At 34.8% G+C, this 23196-nt stretch overlaps 2 protein-coding genes across 11 annotated transcripts in view; both read left to right on the top strand.

Annotated features, from left to right (window-relative positions):
- LOC139983718 (uncharacterized) overlaps window positions 1–7218 on the top strand; it is a 202583-nt gene extending 195365 nt beyond the window's left edge. Inside the window, exons 5-7 of the mRNA XM_071997451.1 lie at window positions 5274–5350; window positions 6471–6526; window positions 7084–7218. Coding sequence (XP_071853552.1) covers window positions 5274–5350; window positions 6471–6526; window positions 7084–7218 — 268 coding nt within the window. The remainder of the gene's footprint in view (window positions 1–5273; window positions 5351–6470; window positions 6527–7083) is intronic.
- Window positions 1–23196, top strand: part of LOC139983650 (uncharacterized) — a 468492-nt gene that overhangs the window by 195399 nt on the left and 249897 nt on the right. For 2 of the 10 annotated variants that reach the window (XM_071997345.1, XM_071997351.1), the window contains exons 9-12: window positions 12522–12595; window positions 15078–15175; window positions 17248–17295; window positions 17877–17902. In XM_071997345.1, coding sequence (XP_071853446.1) covers window positions 12522–12595; window positions 15078–15175; window positions 17248–17295; window positions 17877–17902 — 246 coding nt within the window. Of the gene's footprint in view, window positions 1–12521; window positions 12596–15077; window positions 15176–17247; window positions 17296–17876; window positions 17903–18668; window positions 19733–23196 lie in introns of those variants that run through there. The other 8 variants (XM_071997341.1, XM_071997349.1, XM_071997343.1 and 5 more) reach the window with 6 other exon arrangements.

Genomic DNA, 23196 nt, shown 5'->3' with positions numbered 1-23196 from the left:
AAGTTGCATCTTAGCACTTTCTATTTTGAAATTACTTAGCGATATCATTTAAAAAAAATGCTGAATGGGGGGGGGGCGGTCGCCCCCATCCCAAAATGCGTCATGTTCCCCGACGACACGGTCGAGTTCGAGACCAGCCACAGTTGGTTTCATAGCACAATTCTACACACGCGTTATGATAGACCATATATAGTATATATATAGATCATTAGTGAGAGAGGAAAATGGAAACGTCAAAAAATGGAGTTGTCGGTGTATGGGGTAGGGTGAGGCACGCTTTTACGAAATCATTGATCCGTCACTGGCTACCCTTCAGCGCTGTAATAATGTCACTGTTCCTCTTTCTCTTCCCGGTGTCTTCGCGTTTTTCTTTTACTCCCTCCTTTTCTCCTTCTTCTCTCTTTCTTCTTTTTCTTTTCTCTTCCTTCCTCTCCTCCTCCTCTTTTTCCCCTCTTTTTTCCTTTTTTCTTCTCTTTTTTTTCTCTCCTCTTTTTCTTACCCGGGGGGGCGCGCCCCCAACGCCCCCCCTGGATACGCACCTGAACATGCATTATTATTTATACCATTGTATTCAAGCCACTGTATACCCCCCCCCCATGGAAACCTTCATTACGTCACGTTTTCTAAGGATGCTATTACGGTTACTACATACGACGTACAAGACGTGTACTGTAGTAGACCTATAGTGTGTATGTCTAACTGTTCTAGTGTCAGAGTGGCCTGGTTTGGTAGTGCCGTTTGGCCGTGACGTTTAGTTTCCCGCAGGACGGGTCACGTAACAAGCACTGTTCTTAGTATTAATATGTGTCAGTTGATCACATAATGTTATCATTTCTATTGCATTATCGATTGTATTTAATTGTTATTTGTCTCTGAGTAGCAACTAGCATATGCAGGTAAGTGTAAGTAAAACTCGTGTAAACTGTTGTCAGACCTATGCATTAAATTTTATAAGAATTTGTATCACCTCGTTGTAAGGTAATTGTCGATTTTGTTGTTTTTGTGTCTAACTTTGTACACCTACGGGAACCGCTTAAACGTAACATTTGGTTGTAATGTAAGTTTAAACCAGGGCCTACACAGCGCTGTGCGTATGCTCACATGGTGTACGGTACGTAGTAACAGTAGCAATAGTGCCTACACGTAGAAATGGATTGAGCCTTAACTAAGATTAATTCTAGCGAAAAAATATGATAGTGATTCATACCATTTCTATGAACATATTTTGTCGGTCAACTTTAAATTCATTGTAGACTACGAAAGTGTTAAGTTTATTTATTTCTTATTTATTCTGGAATAATTCATGGAGCACGTATTTCCCTTGTGGTGTGAACTTTTACGGTCAGCGTTATGTCAAGTTGCTTTTTCAAATGCCAATATCTTGTAATTGCTCGCCGGCCTAGTGTGAATAAGTTCATTTTAGAAGGAACCAAGATCAGCATCAGTAAGGTGCGCGTAATTCACTAATTATGCTTGGCATATCCATTAATAAAGTTGGATATCAAGTTAAGCCACCAATTGCACACATGAATGATAAGAATGATATGCAGCCCGTTTCTCTCTAGTTTAGCCTAGGTTAGTTCGAAAATCACATATTAGGCCTCACTGATTTTTCAAGGATTACATGAAGATCAGAAGCTTAAGCAGCCAAGGGCGTTGACCTAATCTATGCTACTCATCAATTAACTTAGGGTTATAATTGATAGAAATATGATTGTAATAATCAGAAGTACATTACGTCTCGCGTTTAATTAGTGATTTACACGAACACTTCGGTGAGCGATGATGCAAGTTAGCAACGTTTATCATTAGTGCACGTTTTGTTTAGAACATTTTGCAAACGTTATTACATACCCTACCAAGTTATGTGGCTTCATCATAAATTAATTATTAACATTCATCACAAATGTTTGCATAACAAACAAAAGCATAACTTAGAAAAATTGTTTACAAAAGCAACAACAGTGCAGTGAAGACCAACTCGTTACTCTACAATAAGCTACACAGGTAGGCCGAGTGTGTAATGAATTCTCCCGGAGATGTTTTCGTCTGTGGCGGGCTGTTAACGTGAGAATTGCGGGCAGGCGTCGGCTGCTTTTGACTGCACCGGCTTACTCTGCAGTTTCACTCTGGTGAAGGAGAAAAACATGCACTATATATGGATAGTAATTGAACAGCTTTGTTGAGCAGGTTGGCCTACAATACTACTACTTGCGAGGAGCAATTTGAAAACCATTGCGATTCATCTTTAATTGAATATTTAAACTAAAGCGAGTCTGAGAGTAGTACATAATAATACTTAGGCCTAAGGGCTACTCACACATGGCAGTTGCTGTTATATTAGGCTTTGTCTACATCTACGTACGTGACAATGATAAACTGATCAAGTTAATTGGACTTTAATCTAAAACATACAGCCGTGATTTGTAAAACTGCAGTTCGAGTTGTTTGGAGCTTGTTCTGATACACCAGTGGTTAAGAGGTATGGTACCTGGAAATACTACTGAAATTAAGGTGATCATTAATTAATTTTCCGTTAGTCTATATAAATCGCCTGGGAAATTATGACATTAAGCTAAAGCGTCAAATGGAGGTATTTTGCAAATCCTTTTTTTTGGCTCTTTTTTTTTTGGCTTTTGTACTTACAAGATACATTTTTATCAAATGATTTCAGGCACAGCTTGATTTGTTTTATCTAGATTGCTGGGTATGGGTGAAATGTCAATACAACATTCTGACCTTAAAAATTAATACTGCAACTTCATTCCTTAATTATTTCAACCACGAAAAGTTGTAATGTAATGTAATGTAACCAAGAAATTGTTTTGAAGTTAATTGAGCAAACTTATAACAGTGGCGTCGCCAGGCATTTCAATCTAGGGGGGGGGGGGGTGTAAGGGGATAAGGGAGAAATGTTTGATAAATTGAGGGTCCTTTGATGCAATCTGGTGCAATATTTTTCAACTTGAAGTAACTTTATGTTCAAGAATTTTCGAGCTTAAGTTATACAAAACATGGCAATTAACCCATTGCTTTGGTGATGTTTTTAAATAAATGTGTTGAAAATTGAAATTCACGCAGGGTAGTGATGTTAAGCACTAGCGATTCACGCCTGTGACCTTAGTTACTGTTAGTGAGAAAACAACTGGTTATTGTGATGGCCGGTGAAAGAAGTTTTACTGCAAAACATAATACGTTTCGTCCTTTGTAAAACAAGTTTTTGTTTGAGTTATTTTGTTAACACTACAAAACGCATCTCTGGGGGGGGGGGGGGGGGCACGTGCCCCCATTGGCATTGGCGTAGACTAGTAGGCGGGGGGGGGCTAGGGGCTGCAGCCCCAACTCAAATTTGTTTTGAAAATTCGGGCAATATCATGAGAAATTTCGGGCACCTACTGAAAGAAAAGTAATTTGTAATGTGTTTTTGAATGGTTAAACTAATATTATTATTATCATGATGATTGTAACGACTTCCTCAATAATTCTAACCAATATGGAAGGGTAATAACACGGCAAATGATTGTATGCTATTGGCATGCGATGTAATAACCGATGCATTCCTATATGATATGCACATTAACATGTTAAACGTGCACGGAGCGCGCAAAAAAATGTGGTTATATTTTTCGGGCAAGTCGTTACAGAACCCCCCCCCCCCTGCCCCACTCCCCAATCAAATTGGGCTCCTACGCCTATATTGGCGACGCCACTGATAACAACCCTGATCTTATCTTCCTGCAGATACCAATATCTGAACTATTTCTGCAGTGGTCCTTCAGTAAGGTTGATAAAGGTGATATCGTGCTCCAATCTGGTCTTTGTTTACCAACCCTCTCAACACTGGAGAAGCTATCAGTAAATGCAAACAGAACAGAACTTACCGAGGAAGACGTTATTGGACTATTGAACTATGGCGTACAGTCAAAGAGATTCAAAGAGCTTTGGTGAGTAGAAAAATATATTATGAAGAATGAAAATGATCACAATAAATGAAATAAGGTCAAGGCCTACGTCTAGAATAATTAACATTACGATATGTATGTAGGCCTACGCCTTTACGTAAACACCGCGTAGAAGACGAAATATCTGTTAATCATAGTTTAAGTAAAGAACTTTAGGAAAATGGGCAATTTGACAGTACACATTTGCAACAGCCGAGAGAATCATTGGATACAACGGCTAAATCCTTTTCTTATAAGATTCTTCCTAAATTTCAATCCCTTTAACAGGCATACCATTCCCTGATATAATGTCGAAACTAAAACATTTTACTCATGACACAGCACAATAAAATCATGAGCGATTAAAGGCCGCTGTATGTATTGTTGCAACAGATCTACCGAATGATAAATAATTTAGTAAAATTAATTTCGAAAAATTTAAAACTAACATTAAAAATAATTTAGTTTTAATAATTTAGTTAAATTTTATAAAAATGAAGATACATTTATTATTAAGACCCTTACACTACTTCTAATTTGCTGCTGCTTGAATGCAAGTATTTCGAGTCAGTGGTAACAATTAATTAGTGACACCAAGGTTGATGTAATTTCATTATCGGAAATGATACCCATACAAATTGACAGAAATTTGTAAAAATTTATGGTGCAGATATGTTTTGATGAAAGTTGGCAGATGATATAAACATAGCAATAGTAACTAAAATACTCCACAAATGACAGTCGCAACAGTTTTACGGTAAAATGGGTTCAGTTTAAATCTGAGTTGAAACAGTTATGTGAAAGACGCTTCAATACAATACGGGTCAGTGTATTTTAACCGAGCCTCGTACATGTAACGAGGCAGGGATCTCACACGTTGATATTTAAGTTTGTGGATATATAAATGGATGTATAATCATATCAATAACATTATTATGACCATGGATATATTGGAACAGGGAGATCACTTCAATTTATCACAATAAAATAGGAAACAGAGAGAAGAACGAACAAATCGGCCCAGGAATGTTTTGAAATATGCTCAACCGTCACAGTTACATGCCGGCTACAGGTTTTTTTTAAAGTAATGGTAGCGTTTTGTCGTTATATCATTATGTATATAACGTGTAAACTGTATATTAGATACTTTAGATACAGAAACATCATTTATAATAACACTAAGATGGATACGTGTTGTTCAACATTATTCAGAAAATACTAAGTAACGTGAGAGGAACAATCTTTAAAAAGTTTTAAAACGTTTTTTTTTTTTTTTTTTTTTATCTTTGAGAGGAGTCACATATTTAACTTCATTATTATCTTGTTTTACAGGTTTTATTATTGTAAACTGCCAGCATCCATCAGCCCTAAGATGATACCGGAAACAGCAAAATCAAGGAATATTAAAGGTATTTTGCCGCAGCTCACAATGGGATTTTGTTAAAATGAGCGTGAAAAGTAGCTAACTATTTGAGTGTGTGCTGAGTTTTTGATTCATGTGTATTTGAAATGCTGGGGCGGGGCGGAGATGGGCGTTGGGGGGGGGGGGGGGAATTGTTCCCAGAGAATTATTGGAACAAGTATATTATAACATTTGCATATTTTGTGTTTTGAGCACAGCCGTGTACGTATTGCATTGTCCGCTATATATTGGTTGTGCATAAACCCTTCATTCATTCATTCATTCATTCATTCATTCATTCATTCATTCATTCATTCATTCATTCATTCATTCATTCATTCATTCATTCATTCATTCATTCATCCATCCATCCATCCATCCATCCATCCATCCATCCATCCATTCATTCATTCATTCATACATAAGAATGTGTAAGTGTAGGACCATAGTACATACTCTATTACATTGTGTATGGGTACATGGGATGGTTCAAAGTGTACCATTCCTTTGTCGTTTCTTATATCAACTGTTATGATTTTTTGAAATGAAAACTGATTTTTCATCTGCTTATTTATGTAGGTAGAAGCATAAGAATAGTATGATGAGGGAACGATGAACAAGAACATGTTTACAAAATTTGACTAAAAAAAGTGTAAAGAATAATTACTGTTTTTCTTTATTTTTAATTCGATTTACTCTTTACTACTATACATGCGAGCAAAGAGGATAAGGCACAGTGTGTGTGTGTGTATGTGTGTGTTGGGGGGGGGGGGGTGCGAGAGGGTTGTCTTCAAGGAAAGACTCTTAGTAAAGATCATTCACAATATAATGACTAATAACTACAAAGTGACGTAACACTTTTCTGTCAAAATTGCAAACTATCTAATAAATTGAAGTAGTTAATAAACCTCTCCCTTCAATAGGTTTATTTAATTTTTGCTTGTTTTTAAATGTTTGGAAACTTAATAAACCAGAAAGAGATCTGAATAGAGAGAGAAATGACTTCGTCCAAAACGAAAGAACAATCGAATTTTTTTTAATATTTCAACCGGTTAGTTTTATTTTGCTGTTGTAGGTAAGCACGACAAGTCATATATTAATGTTTTTTTTATTTTATTTTTCTGAAGTTCTTTGGCCGGAAGAGACCTGTCTACTTAATCTACAGTCTGGTAAATGGAAACAGGTTGGTGATAAGATGGTAAACGTATGTAAGGATCAACATGGACCAGTTACGTAATTAATATAGCCTATTTAACTGCTAGTGAAAATATCCGTGTACAATAGAATATCCCATTGGAGCGGGTAATGATACAAGTCTGACACTGTTTGCCGCTTAATTGCAAACAATAGCTATTGTTCTCTCTGGGTAATAGCTGGGTCGGAATATGAATAGAGAGATATGGTGGGGAGGAGGAGGGGAGCCAGTTGGTACCTCTTGAATGGTATATGCCAATCAGAATATCCTCACAGTAATTGACAGTATCACAAAATGATGATATTACGTAGAAACAGTTGAATAAATATGAAGTAATACATTTTATGAATTACAGATTAAAGAGGTGAGCGAAAAGAAGGCTAAGCTATGCACGAGATGAGGAGATAGAGTGGAGACAGACAAGTAAAACCCAAGATAATGAAATATAAATAGAATTTATAGGACTTTAACCAGAATGTGTCAGTATTTAGAGAAGGAAGAGACAAGTTAAACATAGTTGTAATTTTTATCATTTTATTTCATAGGCCGATGACATCCAGACTATAACAGAGCTGTGTTCAAATGATGTCGTCATCAGTAACAACATCAGTCAGCAAACACAGAAGTCAACCATAAAACTCCTGAAGAAAGCATCCAGGCATGACGTAAGAATATATTGAAGGGATACGGTGAAGTAAAACACATCACAAACAAATTAATTATTTTATTTATTATTCTCCCAAACTATAGGTGATTTGAATCGGGGAGGGGTGAAGGGGGGGGGGTTGATGTGACTAATCAATAACCTGTTCTAGGTTGTTGTTTTTTTGTTGGTTGATTATTATGTTGGCATCAGAAATAGATAATTTAGGACAAATCTGAACAAACAGTGATCTGATAAATAAAATAAGAGATTTTAATACAAAAAAATAAGTAAAACATACTTAAAAGTTACAAAAATAACTAGTGGATTATTGTATGCTAGAGAAAGTGGAACTTATCCTCTTAGCTACTGAACCACTTAATGACCTTAAAAACAAATAGGTCCAGAACTGTTAATTACCTAATTGAATATTTATTAGGCCCTCACCTGAACCACCATTAGCCTACTCCCCCAAGGCTCAAAGACAACAGGTTATATCACATTGCCCACACAACAGAGAAACTACAGAGCTTACTGTTCTAAACAACATTAACACATCATGTTTTAATTACTTAACAACTTGAAGCAAAACGAGATAAGAATAAACACAAAATAAATAATAATCAAACATAAATTTATAGAATACGACAGCATTTTGCCTGGTTCCCACTAACCCTCTAAGAGGCTCAACTAAACTACACCCCCGTCCACCCCCCCCCCCCCACCAAAATGTATCTATCTCGCTATAGGTCCCGTAGATTAGCTCCAAACTGACCCCTTATCAACGGAAACAAATATTGCAACCTATAATACAAAACGCCCCTGTTTCACCCCACAATGAGATTCGCAATATACACCCGTAACACTCTTCACTTTCCCTCCATCCCCTGATCTTTAAAACAAAGGACACCACCCCACCCTCTCTAAAACAAAACATGTCTTTATTTATTTTTTAGTAGTCTATTAATTATATTGATTATTTATTTTCCTTCTAGTCAGTGTTAATCCTGTATTTATTAGCTTCGTTTTCCCCTATACTAGAATTACAACTGAACAGTAAAACAAGTCGTACAACTTACAAAATATGTGATACACAACCCCCCACCCCACCTTCACCCTTTCCCTGAACCACTTCACACCCTCCTGTTCCCGTTTTGTTCAATAATCTTACAACACTGTGTCTCTTTACAGTAAAGTAATATATTAGTGTAACTGTGCACGTTAACCAAAACACACACCCTTAACACCAATTTGAATAATAAACTGGCCCCACTATAACCCCCTCTAACCCCAGGACCATTAGTACTTCATTAGTTATAATAAAAATAGTCAACTCATTAACATTATTGTAAAATAATAAAAGATATTTATGATATTATGATATAATTATTAATATTATATTTATTATTTACTTTCCTTCAGATTCCTATATTCTGGGTGTATCTAGTCCGTTCCTTTAACAAGGTTGATGAAGATGATATTACTCTCTACTCTGGTCTCTCTCTACCAATCATAACATCAATAGAGATTATGAGCATACAGACAGAGGAAGGGAGAGAAATGAATAAACATGAAGTTAATGGAATATTAAACTATGTACAACACTCTCAAAGATTCAAGCAACTGAAGTAAGTATAATTAATAAATATGTAAATAATATTAGTAATTAATAACATAACTAATTAATATTAATGATTAAACAAGATAGGAATGATTAATATAGGTACTATTTATTAATTACTGAAGATTTATTGATAGGTTTAGATAATTGTAGGAGTAAAACAAATATATGAAGAAGAAATTGAATTAAGAAATCGACTAACAATGAAAGAACAGTCATCAGGTAAGGAATATTATTAATAGGAGAGTAAAATACAGACAAAATATACAGAAAAACATATTTACAAAATAAAATTTAAAGATAGACTTGTATTGCAGTAAGAATGATAAAAGTATTTGTAGCGTGAGAGGAGAATATATTTATTTACCTGGTTTATAATAATTATAAATAAAATTGAATAAGGAAGCAAAGAGAGAATTGACAAAAGCAAAATAATACTCTTGTTTTTACACATTTTCTGTATGCAAAGTAAAGTATTATGATAAAAAAATAACAAATTAAAGAAAAATCCCTAATTGATAACTATGAAATGGTCAAAATCCTTATATAATTTAGTAAATAAATAAAGCGATACTAAATAAATAAATTGTTTACCAACTAACTTAAATAAAACAGTAGGTAAAATAAAATTAATAAACACTAGAAAAAAGAAATCAACACAGAAAGAATAAACATTAATCTCAAATGTGCAAGAATAAAACATTCAAGAAAAAAATCTTTATTAAGAAATGTAAAATGGTCAAAATTCTTATAAAGAAAATTTAGTAAATAAATTGATCGAGAAAAAAAAAACGTTACTACTTAATTGAAATAAAACAGTAGGTAAAACAATATTAAGCAAACACAAAAATAAAACTTAACACAGATAAAAAAATAAACATTATCCTTAAAATGTTAGAAACTTGTTTGTTTTTGTGTTTTATGTAGCTTAATGTTTAGTTTAAAACTACAACATCAACAGTGAAATGAATTATTTTCCGCAATAAGTTTAGAAGCTGAATAAATAAATATATTTTTGTTAATAAGAGAATGAGATGTGCCTACAATGTGCATGCCTTAAACAATGTATCTAATATTAAATATCCTTCACCAGGTTCCCCTCCCCCACCCCTGGCCTTTGAATACTATTCCTCTAATCATTAACATATTCCCATGTGAATTCCCTAACAATGCCGCAACAACTATATATCGGCCCCACCACCAAGCCCACCTCCGCACTACTAGCAAACCCTTCTGTTGTGCCTACTAACTGCAAATCATGCAGTGAACCAATGCATAGACCACGCAACTATATATATACCCTCTCTAACACTCTCTCCCGCACCCCTCAAATGTCACTTCTCATACATTGTTTAATATGTCCCATACGGTATTTCATATCCACGCTCAACGCCTCAAACATTGTACATTGCCTTAGGCTCATTGTTTAATATGTCCCATACGGTATTTCATATCCACGCTCAACGCCTCAAACACCTGTACATTGCCTTAGGCTCAATACCACCACTCCCGAATGCCAATGACCCTTCTGCTGTTGCTTTCTAGATAACACCATTTCCCTCTCTTCCATGTAAATCAAATCACCAGTCCAATCCTTTGCTCTAAACCCACCATTTTACTCCCCCGGGAGCCCAGCCCCCCCCCCCCCCCAACACACACACAGGCACACACATACGCACATCATTCCATTTTTCCTATAGTTGTTTTGGTCCATGTTTTCATCATATGGGCAATTTACAAAAAGTAACGTAGATCGTATCCACCCAACACTGTGTATACATTCATCATATATATCTGTACAGTTAACTATTGCTACTATTTTCCTTCAGACAGTACACATTTTTCAATGCTAAAAGTCTATTGAAATTATTTCATCATTTTCTTCCTCAAGATGTACAGTAATCTTCCTATATTACTGACACTTTCAATAGTTTAACATTTTCTTTTGTTCATCACCTGTCAATCAAATACTTGAACAATAGAATGAAAAGAAGTTGTGTTCAATAAAGCGGCGCGCGCGTCCCAATGAAAAGAAGTTGTATTCAATAACAAGAGACGCGCGCGCGTGACCTTGACATAACCTCTGGAATCTTGAAACAAACAAGTACCTGGATACGTCTAGACACTGTCTGGTTTGAATTGTTGGTCGACCTAGCAGGTAGAATTTTTTTTAATGATTTTTACTTTATCTTGTTCTTGGTGTTAAGTGTACTTTAAGAGAGCAGACAAACTCAAATCCCCAACATAAAGAATAATTCAGAATTTGGTAAGGATATTTGGGCTAAATTATTTTGTGAAATAACCCGGGAGGGTGGAGGCGGGGTGGGGGGGGGGGGGGTTAGGGCTATTAATAGTTTCAACTAACGTTAAGGATTTATCACTTCCTCCAGTAACTCATTTTCAATGGCAGGTTAATGCAGCATATTGTGTATATGCCCGCAGAACCAGCTGTTAGAAACTCAGATCCCTATTATAATGTGTTCATATTAGTGGTCGTTACAAGGCAAATTCAAAAGACGTTTCCTTATAGCAGTAAGACATATCAATGTACATGTTATATTGTGTTGTATGCTCTTAAAGAGGATTTTTCACAGTAACAGGTGAGGTTGATTGGTAGGAGAAATAGAGAAACATTTTTTTATAGATAGTGGTGAAGCGATTGAAACTTCATTTACTTGAGGATAAAACAAAATTATATCGCTCTGGGTGAGGGATGTTTACATCGACCTTTGAATTTCCCAAGAAAGTATTGAAAGTTGATGTTAGTGGGAATTGGCATATATAACGGGGAAAATTTTGCACAGCAAAATAAAATTTAATATAAAGAAGAAGAAAAATTGATCCCGATAAAGGCAATATCCGAGTTGATTTTTTTTTCTACAGAGAAGTCAGGCACTATAGTGCAATTTATGTTTTGAAATGTACAAAAGATTCGATGATATTATTTTTAATTGATGCAAGTTGATTAACATTGAACACACTCTAGTCTTAATGATAGTATTAGATGCACAAACAGTCCCCAAAATAAAATAATGGCAGATGGAATATTCCAAAGCACCCTAGTGTACATAATATTACATGTCTGTGCGGTTCAGTCTAAACAATACAAAAATAAAAAAGTTGTAAATAGTAGAACCGTTTTGCAAACACGATCCATTTTACCAATATTTCTCAAAGGGAGTGGGCCACATTCCCACCCCACTCCCAAGAACCTTCACCTGGATGGACGACATAAGGTTTTTACCTCCCCACCTACCCCTCCCCTCCCCGTGTTGCAGTACATAAAACGGGTGTTGCATCCGTGGATATAGGTATTGTAGCGTAGTGAAGTTATGTTGAATGTAGATTACATACGCATCACTTCGACTCGTTAAATGTTTACATTTAGCGTATAAGTAATTGCAGAACTTCAGTGATCTTGTCCGTACTAGCAGACAACTCCCCACCCATTATGGTCAGGTATACAATGGCGTTAATCACTGACCGAAATATATAGTCGAAGGTAAATTATCGCCTTTCAACAACGGGTATCATACGTTCAGCTTTAATTTTAGATTGTAATATTGTCAACCTTTATCGTTCCACCGATATACCGTATCTTGTATAAGCGGCACCTGGTAGTCGATAATTAATGACGTAAGTAGCTACACTGGATTGACATTGCTTGAAGTTTGCATGACGTCACAATTATAATTACAATGAATATCTTTCTTTTGCAGTTTTTTGTACTGTCTGCTGCCACCAACTATTACATCTTCCTCTCTGGCAAATCTGAAAGCAAGGAATGTCAAAGGTACAGTATAAAGCTCTTATTGATGTACTATTGATCTTTATCAGGGAGTGTTGGGATGGAGCAAGGGAGGGATTTGGCGACATCTTAAGGTTTTGAAGAGTCCACACTGTGTCAGATGTGACACTTACTGTATGTAGTCCAGTCTGGATTATCATCAGTACTCCAATATCGATAAACTACAATGACAGAGAGATTGGTTGCTGAATACGTTAAGTGTATTGAATATAGGAATATGTTGTAAAGCAGGTTTATTTAGTAATGATAAACTGGCCTATATTTAAGGTTAATGATTGTGATAAATTATCAATCTAATTGCAAGTGAGATTGTATCAGGAAGGTTGTTTAAACTTCTGTTTCCTTTGAACCAACTTTCATGTCACTGAAGGTTCTTTTTTATGAACTATGTCAATTGAAGCTTGTTCACTTAATTCGGTGCTGTTTTGATGAGTTCTTGTCTGCTATAAATTAATTTGATGAAGTTCCAAAATACCAAAAGCTTATATATGGCTGTGCAACATCATAGGAGTTTACTGTACACATGTACTGAGTGAGTGGTCATGAGTCATGGCCGTTTTAATCATCAATTAAAACTCTGGGTGATTAACCACCTTATATATAATACAAAGCAGTAACTACAACATTATGACAGTAGTTACAAATTTCATCTTCAGTTCTGCCAAAAGGAAAAAGTAAGCAATAATTTTAACCAGCTATATGAAAATGATAATATTGTACAGTAGGCACACAGTTGGATAAAACTTATCTCTACGTCTATAAATGAAACAAAATCTTTGTTTTTTCTTTTGCCTGTAAATTAAGCGGCAAGCTCTCTCTGGCAACTAAAAAGAAATTGTTATGTTAACTTAACACAATCAGCAGATCAAAGCATTTTGTAAATGTTGTTTATATTTCTGAGAAATAAGTCTTCAGTCTTGCCTTCCATTAGTGAAATTGTTAGTGTTCGCTTAGGTGTTCGCTAATAATCAGACTAAATTATGGGGACACATTCTTCTATGCACATCAATATATATACCTACAACATAAGCCATGGAGAATAACGATTTAAACTTAGCAAATGACTATGAATGTAGCAATGTCAGTGCGAATATCGCTTTCTGGATACACACGACCGAATGATCTACAGAGGCGGACCTGAGGTAACATTTTATATGGATGCGGCAAATGTTTTTCTGGCATAGAACAGTGATGGAGAAACGTCTGTAGTTGGTAATCTGTAACAATTTGGAGATACTAAATTCGAGTCGCTGATTCTTTGTTTTTCTCGTTATAAATAGGGTGGGGGGGATGGTAGGAATTCATGTGAAAAATGTAAAACATATAGATTTATCACAGAAAATTTGTCACATTCAAGGAAATGGTTAAGAAATCACATATCCAGTTTTTAATTCATCAAAATTAAACAAACTTCCAGTAGATTGGAAGACCAAGTTTAATTACGTTGGATGTGCCTTATTCTTCTTGTAATCAATATTTTGTTGAATACAATGTAGGTATTTTTTGGAAGATTTAGTAAACCATTTTTTCTTTTGGGTTACGTATCTGTCTCGATTACAAAACCTAAAAATATTGTGCAATACTTAATATAAATAACACAAAAGAAGGATCGACAAGATCAAAAATAGTTATAGAACTTTTCTGTTGCTTATTTTACAAAAGATAATATAATATTTACAGTGCAGTAAGAACATTTCAACGGAGTTTAAAAAAATAGAAAGATAACCAATAATGCAGTCGTCCCTGGATAAAACAAATTGTTTTTCAAAATTTGCAACTCAGAGTCAAGAAGGAAATTTTAGTAAACATTTCAGTTCCAAAAAAATGTATGACATGGTCTCTTTTTTGGTATGACAAAAGTTAAATGGGGGAATATGTCTACCCATGACGTGAAGCAGTCGGTCGGTTCCTAGGATACGGAAAAACATTTTAAAGTGTCCTGTTGTTGATCAAGATTATTTGAACGTGAACGAGAAATTTTTATTGCAATTGTTTTGATCATATTCTATCTTGTTTTCTCGTGTTATATTACTACATAATTCCATAATATATATACCTGGCATATACCGTAATGCTTTTAATGACAAATTCGGCCATTTTCACCTTAACATTTAAAACACCAAAATACTGTTTAAACTGTATTGGCGATGTGTCTCTGATTTGACACAATATTTAATGAATTAGCTATTGATTATCTACCTAATATTGATAATTGTTTCCATTTAATATATTAAGACATGTGTCAAGTTCGGACGGATAAAAAGGTGGTATAATTTACATCTTTGGCATTATGTGAGGGTAATTGTTAATGTCTAATATTCTATATTATATGTATGTGAGTCGGTTTTTTTTTGGGGGGGGGGGGGAGGTCAAGGTCGCAAAGGTAACTGCGAATTTCCAGTTTCTCATTTGTCCATGATCAAGTTACAATATACTCTTATGGTCTTCTGTTCTATCCATTTTACAGTTTTCTGGGATCCTTACGGAGATGGTGAACGCGGTTATCAAATGGATCTTCAGTCTGGTCGCTGGTTTCTGTACACCGATCCTGATTCATTCTTTCCTGTAAGTAAACCTTGTGAGTTATCATCACATATAAATGTTTACTTCAGTTACAAGCATAATTTTGATTTGTCGTGGACAATTTAAAAGAACTAAAATTCTGCCTAATTCCATCCTTCAGTATGCATTATAGTTGTTGCCATCAGTTTGCCTTCAGCACTAAAGTGTTACAAATTTCCAGACGGAGTGCAGATACACATTCCTGTTGCTCGCTATGAGTGTGAGGTTATTGGATTAACAAGTTTATTTCCCGGCGATAATTTGCGAAACTAGTTGAGATTTCCTTCACATTCCTATCGCCCTCTCTCCAACCCTTCCTTTTGCTCACACATCAGACTGAATCATATATGTAATATTCTGAGCAAAATTTCGCTCTAAATTACTGAAATTCCCTGTTCTTGTCATTGGGAATAGAAGTGGGCAGTGAATACAGTTTTAAAAGTTTAAAGTACTGTATGTTCTAAGTTTTGCATTTGAATCTATGTAATTACCAGAAGTTGATAATATTTCTAGGCATTTCCTGAAATAAATTTTTAAGTAAGGCCAAATGAAGAGATTGTAACATATTATGATTAACCATCGAAAATTCCTATTTGTCACGACCTATTTTTACCCGTCTTCTACTTTAAATATCAAAACCAAGTTACCTGTAAATGATAATTAAATAGTAAATGGCTACAAGTGCTGCCAGCGTCAAGTAAAGTTAAGTATAGAGGAGCTAGCTATTTCCATGTCTTCATTAAAGCTGTTGAACAGAAATGTTCCATAAAGCCTAATTATAGATACAAATTTCACTCTTTTCTTCACATAAAAGCTTCTCAATCCCATTTGAAAATAAAAAGAATAACTCAAACACTTTGATAGCAAGAAAAGTATAGAACGGATGACCTAAGAAAACAACTATAGTGACGACTAAATTATAATTTGTTCCTTGATATTAAAACTCCCTAGATTGAAATGTTACATATATCGACTTTGATAATTGTATGTGTATAGTGAGGTAAGACAAGGCTGCAGTAAATAACACAAGAATAAAAATATACCCATTGAACAAAGGGCCGCAACTAGAAGGGATATGGGGTTGTGACAGCACCCACCCCATTCACTGATGCATTCGGCAAAACTATGCACCAGTCGACAAAATGAAGGAAAGAGAAGAAAGAAGGAGAGAGAGAGAGAGAGAAAAGAAGAAATTAAAGGAACTAAGGGGGAAATATCGAGAGAAAATAGAGGCAGCGGTTTACTAAGCGATCAGTCCGCCCCGGGTACCAGCCAGAGGTTGCCATGCCACCCATGCCACAGCCCCCAAATAAATAAATAAAAACAAAATATAAATGTATAATTATTTACAGGAATGTTAGGGGTGACCATAGACGAAAGGTTGGAACTTTCAACTATTTTTTGTAAATCATTGTGGTGGTATATGCCAATCTAAATTATCTACTAAAAGTCAATATTTTGTGCAAAGTGCAGGAAAAATGAAGAAACATTCATTAAAGAATGAGAATTCCTAAACATATCTAAAGTTCAACGATTAGCCAATGATTGCACCAGTTTGCATGTAAAACACCTTACATAAAAAAAATATACCCCCCTCCCAGGACAGCATCCCCTGCACGGCGAGGAAGGATCATCCCCTGTGTGTGAATTATTCTAAGTATGCAACTGAAGAGAGGGAGGGAGAGGAGAGAAAGACGCAAGGAAGGGGTAGTGTAGGTAGGAGAGGAGATTGGGATGTCTATCTAGATTGTAGACAACTCTATATTTCAGTATATGAAATAGTGCAGGTTAAAGTTCAGCCCCATTTTAACACAAAGGTAGCGTAAACCTCAGCATTTCTGTGGGCCTGGACCTCGACTAGTGTACGTTCTAGTTTCAGCGGACACATGCCCAACTGGCCCCCCTCCCCCCCCCCCCTCCGCTGGACTCACGCTTCGTTTATCAACACTTCTTGTCGATATTTTCATTGTTAGGCGGCAAAACATGTCATCACCCCCCGCCCCCACGTTTCATGCTTTAACAATGCCTTAGTGAACATAATATTCATTGTCTATTTTCATATGCTTTAATTACAGATGTTGGAAGTAAATGATGAAATAACGGATGCTGATTATGCAAATGAGGTAAAGCATGGAATATTCGTTATACTTGGAAATATCTGTGCATGTGTGGGGTGTGCGCTTGGGAGTGGGTGTAGAGATGAAGAAGGCTTGCAAGTTCTCACCAGTAATCGATAATTATTGAGATGATTGGGTTTGGTTTAGAAATATTTACCTGCACCATTGCCGTTTCGATGTATGTAAGTTGTATTCATACAGATTGAGTGTAAATAAATGACATGGGCCTATTGACGGCATTATTTGTGCACCACTGTCACTAAGCAGCTAAACATTCTATTTGTACATATTTATTTGAATATTCTGGTGTTCATTAATATCAGGACTACATTTTTTTAAAGAAATTGAGTGCAACTCTTATCATTTATCATTTTTTATCTGAAGGAAATTAAAAAGTGAAGCTATGTCATGAAAAATGTACTCCGTAAATGCATCACGAGAGTTAATCATGATATCTCCGTTTATCCTATTATATACAGCATCGCCAGTTTGTTGTCTCTAATGCTGCATAGTATTAACGAATAATACTACCACAATCGGTATTTTCCAAATATTTATATTTTATTATTTTACTGTTTCACTTATAGGTCAAAGCCTTCCGGAATCACTACAGGTATGTCAGCACTCACAATTTTTGCCCATAAACTAAACGAAACAAACTCTAAATGAAGTGATGTATTACGTGCCCACGCAATATTACTAACGTTATCTTGTAATGTTACAATGTTCATCAAAATCCATATTTTGGAATGACTTAAACTTGCAAAAGTTTCAGACTCTAAATTCATGGAATGTCCAAATTTAACTGCTATTAGATTATCATGTCATATAATTAACTCGATGACTGCAATGTTCAATGATGTAAGAAATTCGAATTTTAAACAAATAGAGTTTGTTTTAATTCATCTGTAACAGTAATTTGAGAGAATCCTTGTTTAGCATTCGGGCAATCACTCATCATTCATTAACCTATTGCAATTTTTTTTTATACTGAAATTATTGAAAGTATCTGCTAATGAAATTCACCATGGCATTCATAGGGATGGCAACATCTGAGTTCGAAGAATCATTGCTGTCAGAAATAACATACAAAGTACATTGATAATGATCATGACCCCCGCCCTGCTCTTACAAAAATATCAAAAGAAAATTAACTTTAAATATAAAGGTAAAAACAAGCACATTGTTGTTTCAATGCATAGAGATTGATATAAAAAATTATATATGATGATTTCATTTCATTTTCTAACATATGAGTTGCTAAAAACCTACCAGCCTAGATTGAATAGTCATAATAAGGGACATGAATCTATTAGAACATCTTTTAAAAATGATGTCATCTTTTGACACATGTTTATTTGCATTTATTTTCTTAACAGCAACTACAAATGGCGACTGAAATATCATGCCTGGTAAGAACATGAAGCCAATCTAGCCGACAGTGTCTCTGATCTGCGTATTTTAGGTCGTTCTTGATTGTCGACTTAAACAACAGGAAATTTCTCCAGGACCACATGAATCTCACTGAGGGTTATCTCTCATCCAAGTCTGAACATTCTTAGCATCTTCAAATTCTCTTGTCGTTTCATGTGAATCAAAGTATAGAGAGTTAGGAGCGCAGTCTTAGCAAGGTTGTATTTTGGACCCTCCTAATGATTAGTTCAATGAGTCTCAAAGTAGCTGAGAATAATAAGAACTGCTTTCCTGTGAACTTGCACTCATCTATATTCTGTAGATTAATTTGAGTTACAGTAACATAATGAAAGACGTCAAAATTACAAATTTTTCAATGGAAACTGGCTTAGGGATGCACCGAGGGTATCAAGTCACTAAAATAATTGATATATATTTTCTGTAATATCGTGCTCCTAAACATAACCTGCCAATTGAGTTTGATGCAGGTCTATATGGCCTTACTGCTTCCAATTTCACCCTGTAATGCATAGTAAGTTGATTAAAAAGATCAAATAAGGAACATTCGATTGGTAAAACTTGCAGATGGATCCTCGTATAATGTTATACCTGTAGATAGATATATGAATTAACAATATAAGATAAATTAACTGTGGACAATTAATTACAAGTAATCACTGTGAATTTAATTATTATTGTTTATGTGGTGAATGTAATCAGTGTTTTGAGAGCATTTTCGTTTATATTTTTTTCTTTCGGTTTTATGTGAGTTGTTATCTATCTTTAGGTATCAGTAGAATATAAATATGAATGTCAAGAGCCAAGGTGACTCGAAAATCAAAATCTTTGTATTACAGAAGAGAATTTGTAATTTTTCAAGTCTCATATATCGTGAATGGAAAAGTAACAGCATAAATAATTTCCGACCTGCAGGGAAACTAAATTCTTTCTGCATTTGTTCTACGACGAATAATTTTTAACTAGTAAAGTGTTCCCACCTGTACCCCCAAAAACGGAGAAAAAATGGGGATTGTGAATTACATGGCAATGTGTGCGCATAGCTACTTATCAGAATAGCAGATTGTGATTTTGCTTACAAAATTAATGCGTGGTGGATTACGATACTTTTTGTAACGGTAACTTTTAATAAATCAACCTTTACTGCAACTTATCCATCCTTTAAAAGATCTAATTAGATGTAACTATTCACTTTATAACAATCCAGGAGCTTTATACACCATTTAGTTTAGTCATATGTAAGGTTTAAATTTACTCTCTTATCTAAATATGGTAGATGGTCAAATGATTGCCATTCATTATACAGATTCAAGAAGCATATGTCGTACCATTTATCCACTAAGGATTTCCTTAAGTTTTGTAATTTCATCATCTAAGGTGTCAGTTTCCGATATTTTGGAACAGGTTCGAAACTTACAGAGTGAGAGATAAAGAGAATACTGTACGCTTACTTTTGGAACTTTTAGTAACTTTAGACATTTAAAGAAAATTAATCATCTTCAAAATGTCAGAAGACTAGACAGTGTTAATAACAGCATCATATAAATTATTACAATATATATATAAAGAAGTTGTGTTTGTACATAGCTTTCTATTTGGCCATTTTATTCTGTAACCTATATGCTACGTAATATTTAGTAATAATTTCTAATGTCAGAGGTAAAACGTTATGTAATATGAACATGTTGGGATTCCACGTCAGTAGTGATGATTTTTCAAAGAAATTACATATTTGGAAATATCAGTGACGTTACATTTTTCATAACACGCATTTTATTATTAATAACATTGGCTTAAGAAATGCTGCTGTATATAGCTTTTTCTTTTTTTTTAAACATTTTCCTTGAAAAACTTAGCCCATCTCAATATTTTGAAGATTAAGAATGCTAAATGGGAGGATCGGACTGCTTTTGAAACATTAGTTATTTTTGTCTGTAACAATTGCTCCTTCTATCATTTGTTTTAATGTAAATGTATTATATTTACAGAATAAAACAAATTGCGCTTCTATATTGCAGTATGCATTCCTCTGCCAATAAAGTTAATTATAAAGTATCGCTACAAATGGTATTATCCTAGTATTCATTACAATAAAGCTTACTTTTGAATATGTTGTGTTATGATTTAATTTAGCACTCTTCAATACTTCGGAGTTATCTGGAACGTTTAAGGGAGGTTAGATCTACTTTTGAAAAAAACAGTATAGTTCTCGCCTCTTAGCATTCCGACCTAATATATAGAAAATGTGTCAAAAGAGTGAAAAGATGAACATCACAGTACACTGTATTTTATTCGTGTTAATGGCAAGGTCTTATCATTAATAACAAGTAGCTAACAATGTTGAGCTGCTCTTTGTAGCTTTTCAATAAAACACATCTCCAGTAATGATAATACAAAAAGGTGTGTTACTCTAATGTTATGAATATATCGAGATTTTCAGCGCGGTTAATATTCTTTTTAATAAACGTATATTATTGATACAGGATGTAAGAGCGTTTTCATTGAGTAAATTTTTCAGGGGCGAACAAGATCAGTCGATTAGCTGCAAATTTGACGAGGAATATCACGCAATGTAATTTACCATGCATAGTATAGTGGAAATTGTATTATTTATATTAAGATTGTTATTTATCTCATCAAAAAATTACATTAACCGTAAATTATAATAACAATACCAAAATTATTTCACAAAAGCCTTTATTTCAAAATAGGGACTTCGTCATTACTGACAATAAATTATTATTAACAAATATTTCAAGGACAAACTCAGTCGTTTTCAAAAGTTCCAGAGTGCTTGATATTTTTTCTCGTTAAAAGAAGTAACAATATAATCAATTAAATAACTGCAAAACATTCTGCAAGAGCTTTTCAATATCATCGCTTTGTAATATGTTATTATTATTACAAACTATTACAAGGATTCAATGTATCGCATGTCGCAGTGAACTTAACAATATGCTTGCTAACATAACAATTATTCATTCATTACTAGAGCTAAATATCGAATTAAGCACTTTCTTATAGTAAAGTAATAAATATTTTGAAAGTTGTAGTGGACATGATATCCTTCATGTAAAAGCTGCATTTTGCGTTTATACTTTCATTTATACAAAACTGGTTGTAACGTATGATACCATTCAAGCGATAGTTTCGAGTATCTGAAGATCATGTCTATTTAAATTACTGGAAAATGTTCTTCAGTTTTAGATCAAAACTAGACTTACCAGCATTTGCCACTTCCGTAATGATCCAAAATTTGGGGTGGCAATGGAGCCAATACAAGGCAACATAACGCCGTTTTATTTCATAAATCTAACAAGGCGAACTGCTCAAAATGGTGGAAGTTAGAATCTTCCGTAAAATGCAGCTTTCATGAAAATGTAGGATACTAAGACCCGTTGCTAGGTATTTTGAGTTAAAGGGTCACCAAAAATGTAAGGAAGAGCACAATACCCATATCCAGTAACTTGTGAAGTAGTTTTACACATGATCGTAACAGAGGGGAGGGAGCTGAAGAGAGTGCACATCCCTGAACCCCGGCCTCGCTATACGAGCCAGAGTATACTTGTAACTTAATTAGGTTAACTTATGTTGTATATAAGTGTTACCAACTTAAGTACTATATCTTGTTCACAAACTTAAATTGTGCTTTAAAATGCATTAAAACGACTTAAACAAATCGGAACTTACCGCGTACTTGCTATTTTTCGTTTCTACGTTTTCTCTATGATGAATTTGATGTATATAAGGATCGTAGTGTCAATATTTCTAGTAAACTATTGTCGAATTTCTCACTTGTTTTTGATACAATAAATTCTGTATTATAAACTCTGTGACAATATGGTTGCTATGTCAGGTAAATACAAATCAACCATATTTTCACATTTTTTCGATTACATTTGCAATTCAACGTCCTAGAATCTCGACAAGACGGTGTATCAGCACCAAGAAAAAAATTACCACAATGTTAAAACATTGTGACGTATAGTTTCAAAGTAGTTCGTTACAACAGAACAATAAAACGGGTGTAATGGAGAAGCTATTTCCTTGGCCGAGCAAGCTTTATTCTTCCCTATTTAACCTGAAATATGAATCACTGCATGACTAGCTGTTTATACAGATTACAGTTTGCTGAAGGCAAATCGTGGTTGTGGTTTGCTCTCTGGAAGGGTGTTTGAGGGGCAGGCGTAGACCAGGGGATGTGACTTGTGTGCACTCCACCCTCGTTTCTGCCAGTTGTTCTTTGTTCTAAAATTGCTTAAAACACCTAACTTAGCAAGCAACTCTACCGTTCACCGAGACACTCCAAGCTGCCATGCATCTGCAACAGAGACGAGCTCTAGAAGAAAATTACTTGTATTCATATCCACGCATTACTATAAGGTGATGCTGGTTTAGTTCACGTCTTACTTAGAGACTGGTCGATGTTTTTATTATACGACGCCCTTAGGAGAGCTTGTTCAACGCCGGAACCCC

The sequence above is a fragment of the Apostichopus japonicus genome, chromosome 16, assembly GCF_037975245.1.
Source record: "Apostichopus japonicus isolate 1M-3 chromosome 16, ASM3797524v1, whole genome shotgun sequence".
NCBI classification, from domain to species: domain Eukaryota; kingdom Metazoa; phylum Echinodermata; class Holothuroidea; order Aspidochirotida; family Stichopodidae; genus Apostichopus; species Apostichopus japonicus.
Note: the sequence above shows the minus strand (reverse complement) of the source record. Positions and strands in the feature narration are given on the sequence as shown.